Below are 18,619 nucleotides of genomic sequence, written 5' to 3'. Positions count from 1 at the left end.
CCCTGATCTTCATCCACCCTTCCTCATTTACTGACCCGCCTTATGCTAATTTGGTCAGGGCCCTCTAAACCCCAGCATTTCCATGTTTTTCATTGGCTGCTTACTTCTCAATCCTCAAGTTACAGAGGCAAAAGGATTCGATCAATTCAAGTATAGGGCATTCGTTTTTATTTAGATTTTTCATAGACTGCTTCTACCGATATAATAGGTAATGATCAGAGCTTGCACCTATATTGTTAAATAAGTTCTGTCCTATTCACCCAGGGTAAGTTATGTAAACATCTCAAATTATGAATCCTATATAGTTACAGATATTTTTAACAAAATAATACAATAAGTAATTTGAAGGTTGAGATTTTATACGTGTCTCACTCTCCACATCTGTCTTTTGATGTTTCCCTTGTGTTGCATGTTGTGCTTTCAGTGTTCTGCTGTAGTGCTCATAAAATCTGTGTAAATCTGGCCATGTTTTACATTTCATTCAGATTGCATTCTTATGTAACACGCCAGTCATTACCATTGATTGTTAATTGAGTTATTACATCTGATCTTCACGTCATTGCACACAGAGGCAGGTTTTAAGTGGAGAGCGAGTTTCTTTTGCCTAGTTAAAGTTGTACCATGCAGAACTAAAAAAAAAAAAAAAAAAGTTTTAATTATTAACTGTTTTTTAAACAGTCTTAAACTTAGTGGCAAAATAAATATATCTAAATTCAATTTAATATGTATATGCATTTGGTCAACTGCTCTGCATTTAGTGCGTTTCTATAATACTAAAATAAATTTAAAAAATGAATAATCTTAAATAATTTAAATTTAATTAAAGGTTTTGTCCAGTTGTCATCTGAAAATGTGTATAAATCCTTGAAAGAAGAAAATTTACATGTGAAGCCATACACCATCATTTTACCTAACAATGAGCAATATATTTTTTACAGAATTTTATTAATTAAAATACAATTAATTAAAATACAACTGTTCATGCTCCAATAAATAATATTGACAATTTTTAAACGTCAATAATGTATTCGTAAACGTTGAGCATAAATCCATGTTTTAGAAGTTTAGATGCTATCAAATGTAGACTAATGTTAACAAATGAAACAATTCTTGTAAATTGTTACCAGTAATTTTTACTTGTTTTTACCTTATTGATACAAAAAAAAAAATTTCCTGCCAGTATGACAAAATACATGTATATTCAAGATACAATGCATGAATATTTGCTGTTTGCTTCACAAGTAAATTTAGGGATTTTTACATAATTTCTCTGAAAAATTAAAAAAGGCTTTAAAACTCATTAAGAAGGTGTTTTTACAGTGTAAATAGGTAGAATTTTGGTGACTAAAGCCCTGTTCACATCAAGAACAATAACTTTAATGATAACGATATAGGTGTCCACTACAGCTAACGATTTTGTCTGTAAGTGCACGCTCGTCTGCTGCTTTAAATTCTTGAACTCGTTTTTCAGCTGAAATTTTTTTTTTAAGTGATTAGTTTCCCTGTTCCTTTATCATTTCAGCTGTGGTGTGGACTCTGATTTTCTTTAATATTGAGAATGATTTCTAGAACTATATCTTTATCATTATCTTTATCGTTATCTTTATAGTTATCGTGCTTGGTTCTGAACAGGCCTTTAGGAGTAAACACTTTAAATTATAGTTGTATGACTGAACTATAAACTCTAAAAACTAAGATCCAAGCTCCTCCTTTATCTCATGATGTATTCTCTCTATCTTTGCTCCGCAGGTCTGTAACACCTTTGCACTTCTATTATAACGGCTAAACGCATTAATTAAACATGTCACTAACCATGCCTAACTCAAAAAATGTAGAGTCCTAACATAGCTGATGCTTTCCCTGCCACTGAATCTACTGTTTCTCACAAAAAGAGAAAAAAGTTGACTTTCATCCTATCTGCCCCCTTCCTTTTCTCTTTTTTTTTCTTCTATTCCCTACTCACAGACTCTTCAGCAGTTTGGGGGAGCTCCATACTATCTCTCAGAGAGGCTATGGCACCACCTACACCATCAGACCAGGCAGCCGCTACCCAATGACCCGGCGGACACCTAGTCCCGGTTCCCCGGACCGCTCGGATCCTCTGGGACCCATCAGGGGCTTCGGTCTGGCCACTTCTCCCATCACACCCCCCACCATCCTTAAGTCGTCTAGCCTCAGTCTCCCTCACGAACCTAAAGAAGTGCGTTTTGTCATGAGGAGCTCTAGCGCAAGGAGTCGCTCTCCCTCGCCGGCCCCCTCCTCGGGCATGCCCTCCCCCCTGCTCACCCTGAGGCCGTTCCACCAGAAGCCCCTCCACCTGTGGAACAAGTACGATGTTGGCGACTGGCTGGCCAGCATTAACCTGTCTGAACACCGGGAGCGATTCCAAGAGCATGAGATCGAGGGCTCCCATCTGCCTGCTCTGACCAAGGAGGACTTTGCTGAGCTGGGCGTGACGCGCGTCGGTCATCGCATGAACATTGAGCGCGCCCTTAAACAGCTGCTGGAGAGTTGACCACGCGCTTCCCTCTACCTGTAGCTAGTCTCAAACACAGTTTTCTTTTATTATCTTATTTAATTTGCTTGTCTTGTCATTTTTCTTGCAATTCTTGAGCTTTAAATCTGAAGTGTGTCATTTTGATGTTCAAATAATTATCCTGTCCCACGCTTTCGTAAAAAGCAATCCCTGGGGTGGTACTAAATGGTATTAATATGTACCATTTAGGTACTGCTAGGTACATTTTTGGTGCTAATATGTTAGGCAAAGATGTCTAATTTTGCTCCAGGTGGGACACTTTTTTTCAGTTTCAATACACTTTCCTGGAAGTTTCAACTGATTTTGTAGGCTGTGATTAGCTGTTTAGCTGATGTATTTAACTGGAACTAGAGCTAAACAATGCTGACGAGTGGCCATCCTGGAGCAGGATTGGACACCGCTGCTTAAAGGTACTATTATGAACATTTTAGGTGTAGAAATAAGTAGGGTTGCAAAGAGGCAGAAATTTTGTAAAGTTTACAGAAATGTTCCACCCTTTGCAGCCCTATAAATAAGGTACAACGGAATGGAACTGCACCAGGAACAACTTTTTTGGACCTCTTTTTCCAGAAATGCAATATAATATTCCTACCAATCTGATGCACCAACATTTACAGTGTTTGTCCAACCATTGGCAGTCAATTTAAACAATCATTTTTGCTATTGCCGCAGAAATACACACTTCAGTTTTAAATAATCTCACTATTTCCTAAATCAAACATTAGTGTAGTGGGTGTTGACTCATGCTGTTTTTTTTTTTTTTTTGTAGCACTATCCTAAGCCCCTCTCACGCTACTGCCAGCAGCCAATCACATGGGTGTTGTGTATTTGGAAGGGGCTATGAATTTAGTGATCGAAATTGGCTTTGTTCACACTGCACAAAAATCAGATTGGCTGATATGTGGTTAATCCATAATTATGTAATTGCGTCTTGCCATGGTGCCAAACTCATGATGCAGGCAAATACTTAAAGCCCCTCATTGATTCAACTCATTTAATATTCACTGAATAGTTTGCTATATGGTGAAAAAGTGAGAGAAAATTAGTGCATTTCCAAAGTAAATCTCATCCCGAATTAGGAAAAACGACTTGAATTCCAATTTGACAGTTCACACTGCATTTTAATCTGATTTCAAACCACTTACAGTAATATGGGTCAAAAATAATGTTTTTTTGCCATCCAGACTAAAAAACTCAGATTTTTGTTGTCTGTCTAATCAAAGCCCATTCAAAACATCTCGTAATTGATTCTTCAGTTTTATTAGCATGATAAACACCCACTAATCCCTTAGTCCCAAATCCAGTTTTTCTATTTTACGATTCACTTCTTACCGCTGTCTTTCATTCGGAGAAAGGAGGGATGCTGTTGAGAAAAGGAAGTTCAGTTGCCTTTCAGAGTATTTTTTTAGGAGTGGATGAGCAGAGTGGGCGTGGCCGGATCCTCTCTGTCTACCACCTGCCCCCTTCTGGCTGAGGGACGTACTACACTCGGAGAATGTTTAACCAACACTAGTGGCTTTTTCATAATCAGACTCTCTTTACCTTTGGGTTTCCAAAGGAAATATGACATTAGATAGAATATCTCAATGTATTTAAATAGCTTTGAAAATAGAGGGAGACAGCAAACAACAGGACGGACTGCAAAACTGCACCTGTCTCTCTCTCTCTCTCTAGATGATTTATTCCACCAATAATTTACCCATTTTTACCAATTATATACATATATATTTGACAGAAAAAAGTATATAGATATATGAATATAAATTTTTTTGTCATAAATATAAAACTTATATATGATATTATATATATAAAGACAAAAAAACACTCTTGAAAATGATTTTTGATGGTTATCCTTTTATGATGGACTGTAGCATGAAACGTTACATCACCATACGGAATGATAGTTGACTGATTTGTTTGATTTGCATTGTACCACCCCCTTTTTTGATTTTCCTTCTTATAGTTTTACAGAACCTGGTCTTCCATCTTTAATTGGGCTGTAACGGTGTGTTCATGTTCATGTGTTCACACACACCGCTTTTGTCTGTTATTCGTTTGTAGTTTTTTTGTATGACACAAAAACGCGTTCCCAGTACAGTTACACACTTTCATGCACACAACCACACCAGTTTCTTATCCAAATTCATTCTAAATCTTCTTAATCTGGTGATAAGAAATTCTGAATAAGAAACTCTGCAATAAGTGTGCGTGCAAACAAGTGTGCAGTGTGCATGACAGAACACTGTGGGACGGGAAACATCTGGAACATTGCCGCTCATCTGGATGGTAACGACTGGTGTTTGAAGACAGAATCTATAATTGTAAAAGTTTCCTTATATGTTAACCTGCTGTAAGCACTGAAGCATTTGGCTTATTTGCTTTCGCCTTTTTTTATCTCCTTATTTATTTATTTGTTGTCTCTCCTCATAGGTGGATTTTGTAGCTTGTGAAATATGATGCTTAGAAGAATTTTCATGAATTCATTTAGGATCAACTTTAGAATGACAACTAGTTAAAAGAGGAAGCTGAGGACAAAAGATTTCATGAAAAAAACAATCAATGAAAAAGAAGCCCAGAGATCCTGCAGCTGTATATATGGACAAATGACTTAAATATTTGCTTTTTATATCAATCACAAGCAATGTATATACGATAGTTTTCATATAAATTTTTAAAAATCAAAAAATATATAGATCTATATATGAATGTTTGGCATATATGCATAGTTAACCACCTGTCAAAAAAGGTGAAAATTTTACTCTTTGTATGGAGTTCGGGTGATTTGCACAAAACAAGGTGCTAGCATTTCAAGCCATTCATTCCCACCTGTCCCGTTCAACCCTCCATTAGGGCTCAACAAATGCATAATTATACGTAACCTGGGACATGCAAACACAGACACTCATTTCTCTTCTGTGCACCATCAGTCCTGTTTTTAATACCTAACGTGTTTGTGTGTCTTAGACTGCGACAGCAGACACCATTGGTCATCTCTTCTCTTGCATCTAAAATAAAGGCCACACACGAACAGCCAAGGATGACAAGACATTCACAGTGCATCATCAGATGAGCACACCAGTAACACTGTGTGGGGAAAAGTCGAAGCAGATGCCATATTTATCTTGATATGAACGAAAAGAGACGCTGCAGGGATTGAAGTACAGCCTGTTCACAATGCAGGTAAAAACAGATGCCACTCCTCTTCTTTATGCTGTGTTGGACACACTGTTAAATATGAGAGTGACATTCTAAACCTGATTTCACCGGGGATACAAAATCAATTTGTGATTTTAGACATTACAACGGTATAATGGACAGAATTAAACTGGATATCAACTCTGGGATTTGAAGAACATTTTATTTTACAGTTTATTTATTACTGGTAAATATTAACTTTTTATTTTTGGGGGGTATAGAAATTAATATTTTAGTCAGCAAAAATGCATAAAGTTAAGAGATAATATTATAAAATATTTCTATTTCAAATAAATACTGTTCTTTTAAAATGTTCTATTCGTCAAATAATTCACTATCACCGGAAATATTATGTGGGAAAACTTTTCAACATTGATGACAATAAGAAATGTTTCTTGAGCGGCAAATCAGTATATTAAGATGATTGTGTGACACTGAAGACTGGAGTAATGATGCTGAAAATTCAGCTTTGCACCACAGGAATAAATTATATTTTAAAATATATTCAAATAGCAAAATATATATTTTTTTTATTCTAATAAAATGAATGTTTTTAATGCATGTTTTGATCCCAAAAATGCAGCTTTAGGGAGCATAAAAAGACTGGCATTTAGCATTTAAAATATACAAATTTCCAGCATAAAATAAGGGTTTTAAAAATCAAATGTGACTTGTGAACAAAATTGAACAGACTGTACTTTTATCACCTCAAAGCATCATTTCTGTTCTGTAAATATGGTGATTGCTCTGATTAAATTGTATTCTCCCATCCTAGATGAAGAAGACTAGTTAGTATTTAGCTCATTAACAGAGATCCTGAACTCCGTTAAACCGTCAGTCTGTTTGACTGTACAAGGGCTTGAATGAAGGTGTTGAGGGGCCGTTTGGAGTCGGGCCCCGAGATAACTGTGAATTACTTACTATATAAGTCCTCAGATGCAGATGAGCCCTGGAAAAATATACACAGATTCCTTCACCCCACTTCGTTTTTTTTTTTACACAAAATCTTACAGAAAGGTTTTGATTTAGAGATGACCTATTTCATTTCCCATCCTGGTAAAAAAAAATCATGTCCCTTTATTCAGCTCATTCTGAAGAATAAAAGCAAGTGTGTGTATGTTTTCGTGAATGTCTTCTCACTCTGGAGACTTGGAACTGCATTTCTGAGCCATATGTACCACAGTTTTCATCCTCTCATCTTCTGATGAACACTTGAGCAGTGATTTTTGTTCAGTACACGTCACTTTCATCTTTCATAATATTGATTTTCTCATGTTCATTACATTATAGTTGTTCTAGCAGGAGATGAAACCACTGAAGAAAAATGAACAAATGTGCCAAAAAGTTTTTTTTTTTTTTTTAAGTTTGAAGGAACTAAACGCTGTTTAAACCAGCACTATGGTGCCACCTCCTGGAAATCTTGAGACATTTCCTATTTTCTTTTGCTCACTTTTGTTTCCCCAAATATAGGAGTTTGTACATTTGAATGTTTTCAACGATTTCCATACGTGGCCCGATTCATTGAGTTTCATGGGGACATTCACGTCTGTTCTGTTTGGCTTGAATTCCAATAAGTCAATTAGTGACTGACTTGCACATTCGGTGGACGCTCTCCCTGACCTTTGCCCTTTACTCTCTCCCAATGTAGCGCAGACATCAGGGGTTCTGCATATTTAACCAGAATGAAAATTGCAATTGATTTCTTTGTAATTTTACTCTACCAATGGCAGGACTAAACATGAAATAAAACACATCATTTACATGACTACAGTATGTTCTATAGGGTTGTCCATCGTGTTTTCTGACCAACAAAAGCACAATAAAAATGGCAAGAAATGCAGTATATACTGCTTTAATGAGCATTGTTTTCTGGTGGGTTGATTGCTCAACTGAGGTTGTGATGGAGGTTTATTTCATTCAGGTTTTATTTAACAGAGAGAGAAGCACTTTTCAACAAAGAGGTACAAAACAAAGCTTTCAAACTCTGAAATCCAAGGTCTTCATTTTGTAACTGAGTAAAGAGTTGTTTGCCTCGAATACAACATAAAATAGTATTTAGTTTTATAGGTTTGATGAACATTAACTGTAAAAAAAAAAAAAAAAAAAAAACATGTAGCATTAAAACAATTACCAGAACCACTCAGTTTCTCTAGTTTGGGCTGATTTTCTATTATTTTCACAAATATTTGATTTTGTAATCATGTAAATTCGGTTTTGTGTATTTTTTACAAGATCATTTTACAGTAAGTGTTTACTCTTCATTGATCATCTTCTATAAGATTAGATCTATTTGTCAACTTACCCCGCTGTGGAAAGTGCTGATAATTAATTTCTTGATTGATGCCATATGTAAGATCTTTAATATGAACCACATTCTGCTCACAGAAATAAGGTACATAACAACACCAGAACATGTTTCTAATGACGTAAAAGTTGTATCCAGTTCAGATACACACATTCATATGGAGTACAAAGCGGCTTCTATTTGAATTCACCAACATGGGTGCATGTTCCATATATAAAGCACTTGTGCAAGACATCGCAAAACACATTTTTTTAGCAATAATCTAAAAAAAAAAAAAAAACTTCACAGTTTGTGCAATATTAATAAGTGCTCTTTACAGTAATAATTATTTCTTGTCTCTAAAGGGGAAACTCATGAAGAAATATCTGGGTCACGCTTTACTCCGAATATAAGAAAACGGCCTAAATGTGTCTATTTTAGCATGATCTTTTTTTAGGAAGATTTTAGCATTTTTATGACAATTATGCATGACAACAACTATATAAACATAATTTTGATTATTTTAAATCATCATAAATTACATTCTTTAGAAAAAACAACTATGATAAACAAATACTTTAAAACATTAAAATAAAAAAATAATAATAATGAGAGGGATTGTGTTTTGATTTCGTTGTAACTTGACAAGCATGTTTTAGACATTTCACGAGATTCACTCCTTTACTTCCACAGTTTCACTGAACAGATCAGACAGCTGCATGTGGACGTGGCACATGAATGCTTTCCCAAAGCCTGAAAGCTGCACATTATCAAGTTTATCATCGAACAGCCTGAACTGTGACCTGGCCGTTTGTAATAGTCAGTGATCATCTTCTGGTTTTCACATTCATCTGCTTCACTGAGTGTGTGTCATGGCTGTCCTCTCATCCATTCCTGAGGAACGTCTAATCCTGCGCTCAGATATGCTTGCAACAAATCGCTTTAATATAAAAATCTGTTTAGTTGGCGAAGAAGGTGGACATATACATTAATATTAATGTAAAATTTTAAGGGAGCATGGAAGTTTAAAATACAGTAATATCAGTTACCCTTGCACAAAGATCCAGATGTTTATCATCAACTGGTGAGCATTACAAATTGTTACTTGAAATGTGCAACTTGTAAATATTACACTTAAAAAATACATATGTTGAAAAATATTTCATGTTAGCACAAATCTTCACATTCCAGACAGTCTCTTTAGAGGGCTGATTTTTACTAAATCTGCATGCTGCCCAATTTGTATCAAATCGGAGTTCAGAGTGCATTGTGATTCTGTTATCAGCTGTACATTCACAGAATCAGAATTTATTTCATGAACAGACACGCACTTTGAGAGGTGTGAGGTTGAGTTGGTGGGAGGACAGCCATGAACTGAGGAACTCGTCAGTACAAGTGCAGGAGCAGCGGAGAAAGACGATGAGAGAGTGTGACGTGATCACGCCGAGTCCGCTTTGCCCTCTTGCGTCTCCTCGTCTTTATCAGATGATTCTACTTTACGGTCTAAATCAAAGTTCTGTAAGAAAGCATGGATAAAATCACCATGAAGAGTAAGCATTCACCTTCAAACAAACACAAACACTCACTCAACAGACACTCACACACCTCTAGCTCCCTCATGACTTCATCCATAAAGTCGTTGGAGTTCCTCTTGTAGGACAGAGCCATCTGAATGGCATCTTTAAACACCTGTGGAACATTTACAGAACATTAGAACTTTCTTCAAAGAACACAATTCTTTGAAAAATATTTAGATGTGTGTCTTAGGGTTCATTGATTCCTGGAAATTAAAAAACGAAACAAAAAAAAAAACTTGACGTGTGTTCTTAACATCCAGTCCTGTCACTTTTAAAACTGCCCACATGCAATGACATAAACGACAATGTAAAGGAAAATAAAGACTTGAGTATGGAATTAATAGCAAAACTGGACCACATTTAGTTCACTTAGTCAAAGACATCTCACCTGGGGAATTTATGGCCTGTTGGATGAAAACACAATTTAGGGTTACTGAATCGGGGACACTGTTTTCCACCCTCACCTTGACAACATTGGTCCCATCAGCAGCAGATACAAAGTAGAAGGGCAGACCTTGTTTCTTAGCAAAGTTGAAATTCTTCTGGGTGACCTTCGTGTCAGCTTTTGAAGAGCAGAACACATGAAAGAACAAGAGATAAGAGACATGCAGAGCGTGACACTGGCTAGCACCGCTCTTATCTGGAATCTCACAAGCCAACTTTACCGTCGATCTTGTTAGCAACCACTAGACAGGGAATCTCTGGCCGGTACTCTCGCAGTTCTTTGTACCAAATTGGGAGATTCTTATACGTGATTTTCCTCTGGACATCAAACACCTGGAAAAAGCAATCTGATTAAATTGGAAGGCTTTTTTTAAAGCCTTAAACCTTTAACACAAAATAAATGTTGTGTGTATGACAGCCATCCATCTGCCACTACAGCAGCATTTGAATAATGATTTATTTATCTGATTCAATTGGTTTCAGTTTAGCTATTGTTTGCTAAATCTATTAAAATTTACTATATCCATTAAAATATCGCTTTTGTTGACTGTATATGCAAATATCAGATGATAATAATAATAATAATACATTTTATTTAAAGGCACCTTTCATGGCACTCGAGGACACCGTACAGTTGAGTGGTGATGATAAAATCAAGACAACAATCAACAATTATTGACAGTAAATAGTTTACAATTCTCAATGGAGGAGGTTCTAGTAATTACGAAAAATGAAAAAAAAAAAAAAAAGATGAAATAATTTGAATCTTAAAAATGCTGCCTAAAATAAAAATTGAAATAAACAAAATAAATGTATTAAATATACAAAAACTGAATTCAATTTAAATTACAAATATTTTAAAAATAAATGACAGATAACAGAATGACTCGCATTTAACCCTCAAGTTAAAATAAAACAAAATATAATTTTATTCAAAATATTAAAGGAACAGTTAACTGAAAAATTGACTAACCCTCAGATTATCCAAAACGAGCATTTGTTTCTTCATCGGAACAGGTTTGGAGAAAATTTATGTAACAGATTTGAGCAAACTTTATACACTTGCTCACCGATGGATTCTCTGCAGGAAGTATTTGCTCCAGAAGCAACAACTTGATGGTTTAGTTTCTTACAAACACAGCTTTTCACTTCACAAGACATTAACTGAAGTACTGGAGTCATGAAGATTGCTATGATGTTTTTATCAGCTGTTTGGACTCTCATTCTGACGGCACCCATTCACTACTACAGAGCATCCACTGGTGAACAAGTAATTTAATGCTAAAATTCTCAAAATCTGATCTGATGAAGAAACAAACTCATCTACATCTTGAATGGCATGAGGGTGAGTATATCATAATAGTAACATACTAAAATATGACTCTTACCATGATACAAGCATGTGCTTTATGGTAGTAAGACGGGTGCATGCTTCGAAATCGTTCCTGTCCTGCAGTATCCCAGAAATCTGTATGCAGATAAACAGCTTCAGTTGACATCACAGCCAACTGTTAGATGATCACGCACTACAATAACAGCTTCCACGCCAAACTTACCAACCAGGACAGTCTGTCCACTGATGGTGGTGGTGTATTTGTAGAGAGTCAGGGCGTATGTGGAGAGCTGCTGAGGACGACTAAACACATTTCATTAAGAATCTAACAACTCTCAGAATGGACCATACAGAGAGAGATATCACAATGACATCAAACAGCCAAGACAAAGGATACTATCCATCCACAAGGAATCGCTCCATAAGCCTGAAAAAAATAATCAAAGCCTTTAGTAAAAAATAAAAACAAAAACAAACACCACGCAACGCATTTTCAGTGCAGCAGAGCAGTAAGACATCAACATACTTGGATTTGCCCACAGCGCTGTCTCCGAGGCAGATGATCTTGAGCTGCTCATCAGCGTCATATTTGTCCAGGTCCAGATCAGAGACGCCTCGTGCGTCCATCGTGAGAACAGTTTAACCAGAGCCGCTTAAACCCGCGGGATTAGATGATGATGATGACAGCCGCTGCTGCTGCTGCTTTACTGCATCACACGAACAACTCATTTAGTTCATCTTTACAAGCAAAAAAAACGTAAAACGTATAGCTTTTAAACTTATAGCTCATCCGAATCTCGCTTTGACTACGTTAGCTGGCTAATTAGCAGATAAGCGTGTCTGGAACCCAAGCCATCAAACTAACCCCGCTAATCACTACGGAAAATATTGCTTTACAATCCTAGGCAGATATATTTAAGGCTCGTCGAGAGTTGGTTTTAACTCACTGTTGGATTATCGACGAACACATCGCTATTTAGTGAAGAAAATTCTCGGTTTGGGTCCAGAAAATTTACTGAACATGCACGACAACAACGCGTCTCTATGCAACGCTAGGACCCAAGCTCGAGCTGTCTTTGAAGGTGCCCGTTTCGTTTCAATGTCGCTTTTTAACCTGTTAACTGCCACCCGGCCCCTCGGTGGGCCGCCTACGTTTACTTCACTATATTACAATTAAATCTTAATCTAATCATGACAAATATATCGTTGGAAAGGTCTAAGACTCCTAAATAGATATTTTATGTTTAAAATTATGTGGGAAAAGTAATAGATTAATTTATGGCAAGAGTGCACCCCAAAAACCTACATCATAACAGGAGTTCTGTCCTTTATAAAAAAAGTCTTCTTTTTTGCTTTTATCTCTAAAACACTTTAGAAATCATCAGAAATTATATATCACTTGAAAACTTAAAATCTCAAAATTCATCCTTTGAAACCCTTTTGAAATCAAACATTGCATTACCATGAAAATGGTACATCAAAATCATGTAACAAAATGTTTTCAGTCATGAATTATAAAAAATGTAGGTTTGGATCATGCACTTTCAAGTCTATGTTAAAAAATGTGAGTGACAGTTAACATGTTAATTTTAAAGTGCTTTATTCTGATGGCAGTTTTAAATGCAATATAACTAAAGTGGCATAAAGGAAATACTGGTATTACTACTACTACTACTACTACTAATAATAATAATAATAATAAAAATACATTATGAAATGGGATAATAAAGAATAAATTAAATCAAGCAATAACTTATTTATTCTAATGTGGTTATGTTGACCTGATAATAATTTGAAACATTATTTTTCAAAATTATCATTTGTTTTTGTAGGGGTAAACTTTGACCTATATTTATGTTTTCCAGGAAACAAATCCAAAGAAATAATACCAAGAATGTTTTCTTTGAGTTTGACATATTACCTGTCAGTGATATCAAACACAATAATCTTACTTTTTTTAAGTGTGAGAAAACAGTACGGTACAGAATGTTGTCTTGGTCACATTCTTGACATAGAAATACACAGAACAGAACAGGAAAACTGTTATATAGATCTGCTTCTTAGATAGAAAAGTGTTCTTGTTTCCCACAGAGGTCAATGAGTGCATGACTAGATTCAAATTCAAATAAAAGACTAAAGAACACAGTTAATTCAGTTGGTTCATACAAGAATAAATGCATTCTTGGCATCAAAAAAGTCCCTTAACTAAAATTAGTTAAAAAGACTAAACTAAATTAAACTACATTTAAATCTCTTTTTAAAGCTGAATTAAAGCCACATCGAAATTTGATAAAAAAAAAAAAAAAACTTTAACTGAAATAAATAAGTTGGGAGTAGCTTCATATAAAATTTTTAAAACTTACTACAATTATTAAAACTGAAATTAAATTTAATTAAATCAAAGTTATACATAAAATATAAAAAAAATATATAAAATATATATTATTCATAATATTTATATAAATATAAGTAATTAAAATGACAGGAAAAATACAGAATTTAACAAAATTTAATTAAAATATAAAATGTAATTCAAAATATTAATATAAATGGATAAATAATACATAGATAATAATAAATAATGAATAGAATTTAATGATGCTAAAATAACAGCGAGACCGTATATGGTAAAGACAGAAACTGACTTAAAATATACACTGTTTTTACATATTTTGTATCCTATAACTTATTACCTTAAAGAAATTCACATTTACTTTAAAAATTATTCTAAGAAATTAATAATACTTAAAAAAAAAAACTTTTTTACTTGGTGAATAAATTTAAAGTCTAAATAATTATTAGAATTAATAGAATTATATACTTTAGAAAATTTTGAACACAATAAACAATAGTTCTGTTGAAACGCTGTCTTTTGCTCTCATAAGCTCCACCCTGATTTACAGGTGTCTGGGATGTAAACACAGATGAGTTGAGAGACACTCTTGTGCTCTTTGACAGCTGGACCAGACACAGAGAGAGAGTCAGAGAAACACAACTAGCTAAAAAATTGAATTGCGTAGGTGGCAAAATGGCCAGCAGACTGTCTATTACAGAGGAGGATTTCTACTGCCCCATCTGCTGTGACGTCTTCAGGGATCCCATTATCCTATCCTGCTCTCACAGCATCTGTAACGGCTGCGTGAAAACCTTCTGGAACCGGCGAGAAACTCAAGAGTGTCCTATCTGCAGAGCTGTGTCCACCAACCCTAACCCACCTATTAACATTGTGCTGAGAAACATGTGTGATCTGATGAGAGAAGAAACAACTCAGGAGCCTCCCGTAGAGATGGTGGAGTTCTGTAGTCTTCATGGAGAACCTCTTACTTTCTTCTGCACTGAAGATCAAGAAGTAGTTTGTGGGAAATGCAGAAATGTCAAATCGCATAAGAACCACCGAATCCATTTAACAGCAGACGCGTCGCAGGACCTGAGGGTAAGAGCTCATAGCGTCAGATTCTATGGAAACACAATTTTTAAAAATAGTCAGTTGCAGAAATGACCAGCTTGTGGACTCTAGTTAGATTTCACTGATTGTCGGTTTCAGGTTTAATGGGCTGGAAATGGGTGAGATATGAAAGCTCTAGTCAAACAGGTCTAAGCACACTAATGGCCCTTTTATGACAGACATTCTCAGGCTTACAGAAACAAAAGTTTCGTGGGAACTTGCTGATAAAGTCAAATATAAACTGAACACCGCTGATCTGTTTGTTGATATGCCGGTTTGTAAAAAACAAACCTGTTAACATCAGTAAACAAAGCTGGGGAAACCATCATGCTAAAACATCTGATATAGAGAGAGACAGAGAAAGAGAAAGTGAGAGAGAGAGAGAGAGAGAGAGAGAGTAGGCTCTCCCTACACTGATAGTGTCATTAAAAAAAAAAAAAAAAGTGACAACCTGCCCCAACTTTACTTGTCTCACTTCACTTTTTAATATTTGTTAGCAACAGCTCCAGCTGAAACTTAAGACCTTTCTGGAGAAACTCAGAGTCTACGAGCAAATCAAACAGTCCTGGGATGAAACAGCAGATTATATGAAGGTGAGTACCGAGAGGAGATTTCAACATTGACACAGTTTGACTACCATGTGGATATTTCAGCCTGAATCTGCTGATATTTTGTGTTTAGAAACAGAGCCAACACACTGAGAATACAATTAAGGAGGCGTTTGAAAAGCTTCACCAGTTTCTGGACATTGAAGAGGCAGACAGGATGACGATGCTGAGGAAAGAAGAAGAGCAGAAGAGTGAGATAATTAAAAAGAAGATTGAGGAGATTAGATCAGGGATGTTTTCTCTCTCATGCATTATCGAGTCCATCGAAGAACAGCTGAGAAGGAATGACTACAGATTTCTAGTGGTAAGAAGCACTTGGTTTGTTTTCTGGACTTTGAATGTTTAAAATATATTTTATTGACGTTTTATTTCAAAAGGACAAAGAAAAATGCATATTTTTCCATTACATTGAGTAGACATTGCAGAATGTAATTTTAAAAAAATCAGCAAGGATGATCAAAATTAAAGATATTTATAATTTCCCCAAAATTTTAAATTTCCAGTATATGCTGTTCTTTTAAATATTCTATTCATTTATATTTAATTTTTTTTTTAAATCGGACAAAATATGAAGCAGCACAACTGCCTTCAACACTGATGATAATAAGTATTGTTTCTTGCGCAAAACGATTACACGATTACATTTTAAAATGTATTAAAATTACAGTTAATTTAAATTGTAATAATATTTCAAAATATTGCTATTTTATTATATTTTTGGACAAATAAATGCAGCTTTGGTAGATTAATCCTTCTGTTTTTATCTAAATTATTTCTAGAACTACAAGGCTACAATTGAAAGGTGAGAAGTTTTTTTTTTCTTTAACTTCTGGTGTTAAACCCAAACCTACATCAGTACTGACTAAATGTTGTTTCAGAACAAAGTGTACAATGCGGGATCAGAGCAGACCTTCAGGAATGCTCATCAATGTAGCAAAACATGTGGGTAACATAACATTTGAAGTATCCAAGAAACTACAAGCCAACACCCGATACAGTGAGTACTGAACAGATAAAGTAAATCTTCTCAATCTTCTCACACTGAGATGCAGCAGGAGGAAAAAAAAAGTTCAAGAGCTGCATTTTAAAAGTTGCGAGCCATTCACACGTGTTTTTGCTTTGAAAAACTTCAGACAAAGAATGTGTCAGAACGTAAGATGTAAACTCTGAAAAAAGTCATAATTGTAAGACATAAACTTGCAATTTCAAGGAAAAAGTCAGAAATGTGAGATAAAATGTCAAAATGACCATTTTTAAAGTGATTATTATATAAATTATTAATGACAGAAAAAAATAATTCTGAGAAGAAGTCGTCAGAATTGGAAATATAAACTCAAAATTGTGAGATATACACATGGAAATCAGAGAAAATATATTTTGAGATATCAAGTAAAGAATTCAGAGAAGGAAAAAAAAGTCATAACTGAAACATGTAAACAGAATTGAGGGGAACAAGTCAGAATTGCGAGATTTTAAGTGTGAATTCTGAGTTTTGACTTTTGGACTGGGAGTTTATTCTGAGTTTGTATCTCAGAATGTCAAAAAAAGAAAGAAAAAAAATTATTCTATGGCAGAAATGGGCTTCCGTAGTTCTAAAAATGTAGCACTCAAGTTTAAAGAAGTTTAAGAATTGTCTTTTTTTTCCCCATTCCACTGCCAGTGTCTTGCATGTCTCAAAGCAAAATACTTTGTGTGTGAATGTCTTAACAGTGAGTACATCTCTATCTCTTTCCCTCCAGCCCCAGTAACCTTTGACCCCAACACCGCCCATCCTTATCTGCTCGTGTCAGATGATCTGACTAGTATAACTTACACTGACGAGCATTTCCATCAGCTTCCAGCAAACCCAGAGAGATTCGACGGCTACACAAGCATTCTGGGTTCTGGGGGCTTTAACTCGGGGACTCACTGCTGGGACATCGAGGTGGGTGACAGCACAGCCTGGGCTGTGGGAGTAATCACAGAGTCCGCATACAGACACAGACAGACCTCCAAAACGGGTCTGTGGTATGTGGGCTTCTGCAACGGGAAATACGGGAAGGGCTGTTCTCCAGAGATCCTCACCCTTCTACGGGTCACCCAAAGAATTCAGAGAATCAGGGTGCAGCTGGACTGGGACAAGGGCAAAGTCACATTCACCGACTTGGGTCATAATATCGGCCTGCATATGTTTAAACACACGTTCACTGAGAGAGTGTTCCCTTACTTTTATAGTCACTGTATGAAACATCCTATGAGGATCATAGAGGTAAAGACAGCTGTGGAAGCACACGTTTAAGCCAATACAACTTTAAACTGGTGAAGTTAAGCAGTTAAAGGTTAACTGTGATATAAATAATACAACAATATAAAATCATCTTAAAGAGAAAGTCGCAAGAACAGTACTGCGATAAAACATTACTGCATGACAGCAATATTCAATCCACGTACACTACAAATAGATAAATCAAATAACTAGAATTGTTGTGTTTTGGAGAAAAAAAAAAACTTAAAAATTGATTTACCTGACAAACTAGATTAGGTTTTCATTAGGTTAGGCATTAGGTTTCAGAGAAGGTTTTTTTATTAAGAAAGAAAGAAAGAAAGAAAATATCACTAAATGTATTATGGCACGAACCAGAATTTTTTTTTTCTATAGAATAATGTATATATTAATGTACATGTTGTTCCCAGTTTGTCTCTTTTGCTTTGAGCTAAACTTACATTTTTAGATTCTGTATGACTGAAGTGCCAAGTGGCAATAATAAAGTGACAACAATAATGTATTTTGATTCAAGGATGTACTTTCTTTCTTGATTTACACAGTAATCATCAGCGCTGTTTGGCACCTCTATGCCATTCCAAAACGTAGTGAGGTGACATGAAAAAATCAGCTCTGCCATCACAGAATTTAATTACATTTTAAAATATATTCAAATATAAAACAGTTATTTCAAATTCATTACAAAATATAATTCATTTCACAATGACTCTTACTGTTCTTACTGTATTTTGATCAAATTAAATGCAACCTTGGTGAACATGAGAGAATTTATAGATTAGTTTTTAATGATTTCTTTTTGCTGCCTATCTTTTTTGTAGGGTTGGGGTATTTGGACTGCAATTATGATTGAACATGGACTCAAACTTTAGGATTTATACTTGACTCGTACTCGACGAGGAGGAATCAGACCCATCACTAGTAGATTGTGTCTGTG

At 35.4% G+C, this 18,619-nt stretch overlaps 3 protein-coding genes across 4 annotated transcripts in view; 2 read left to right on the top strand and 1 right to left on the bottom strand.

Annotated features, from left to right (window-relative positions):
• The window catches only part of shank3a (SH3 and multiple ankyrin repeat domains 3a), a 189,971-nt gene extending 182,381 nt beyond the window's left edge, over positions 1–7,590 (top strand). For both annotated transcript variants that reach the window (XM_026287131.1, XM_026287130.1), the window contains one exon: positions 1,966–7,590. In XM_026287131.1, the coding sequence (XP_026142916.1) occupies positions 1,966–2,515 (550 nt within the window). In that variant the 3' untranslated portion in view covers positions 2,516–7,590. The remainder of the gene's footprint in view (positions 1–1,965) is intronic.
• Positions 7,591–8,071: 481 nt separating this feature from the next.
• LOC113118176 (rab-like protein 2A) lies at positions 8,072–12,443 on the bottom strand. The gene is made up of 9 exons (XM_026287132.1): positions 12,317–12,443; positions 11,896–12,076; positions 11,767–11,796; positions 11,593–11,672; positions 11,425–11,504; positions 10,258–10,369; positions 10,057–10,154; positions 9,621–9,704; positions 8,072–9,531 (listed from the first exon to the last, which is right to left on the bottom strand). Exons 2-9 carry the CDS (start codon positions 11,994–11,996, stop codon positions 9,454–9,456), a joined length of 663 nt encoding a protein of 220 aa, XP_026142917.1. The 5' UTR covers positions 11,997–12,076; positions 12,317–12,443; the 3' UTR covers positions 8,072–9,453.
• Positions 12,444–14,252: 1,809 nt separating this feature from the next.
• On the top strand, positions 14,253–18,028 carry LOC113118773 (tripartite motif-containing protein 35-like). Its single transcript, XM_026288189.1, has 6 exons — positions 14,253–14,802; positions 15,312–15,407; positions 15,496–15,726; positions 16,202–16,224; positions 16,301–16,419; positions 17,162–18,028. Exons 1-6 carry the CDS (start codon positions 14,398–14,400, stop codon positions 17,698–17,700), a joined length of 1,413 nt encoding a protein of 470 aa, XP_026143974.1. The 5' UTR covers positions 14,253–14,397; the 3' UTR covers positions 17,701–18,028.
• The last annotated feature ends 591 nt before the right edge of the window (positions 18,029–18,619 follow it).

This window comes from Carassius auratus, chromosome 18 (assembly GCF_003368295.1).
Source record: "Carassius auratus strain Wakin chromosome 18, ASM336829v1, whole genome shotgun sequence".
In the NCBI taxonomy this organism is placed as follows: Eukaryota; Metazoa; Chordata; class Actinopteri; order Cypriniformes; family Cyprinidae; genus Carassius; species Carassius auratus.
Note: the sequence above shows the minus strand (reverse complement) of the source record. Positions and strands in the feature narration are given on the sequence as shown.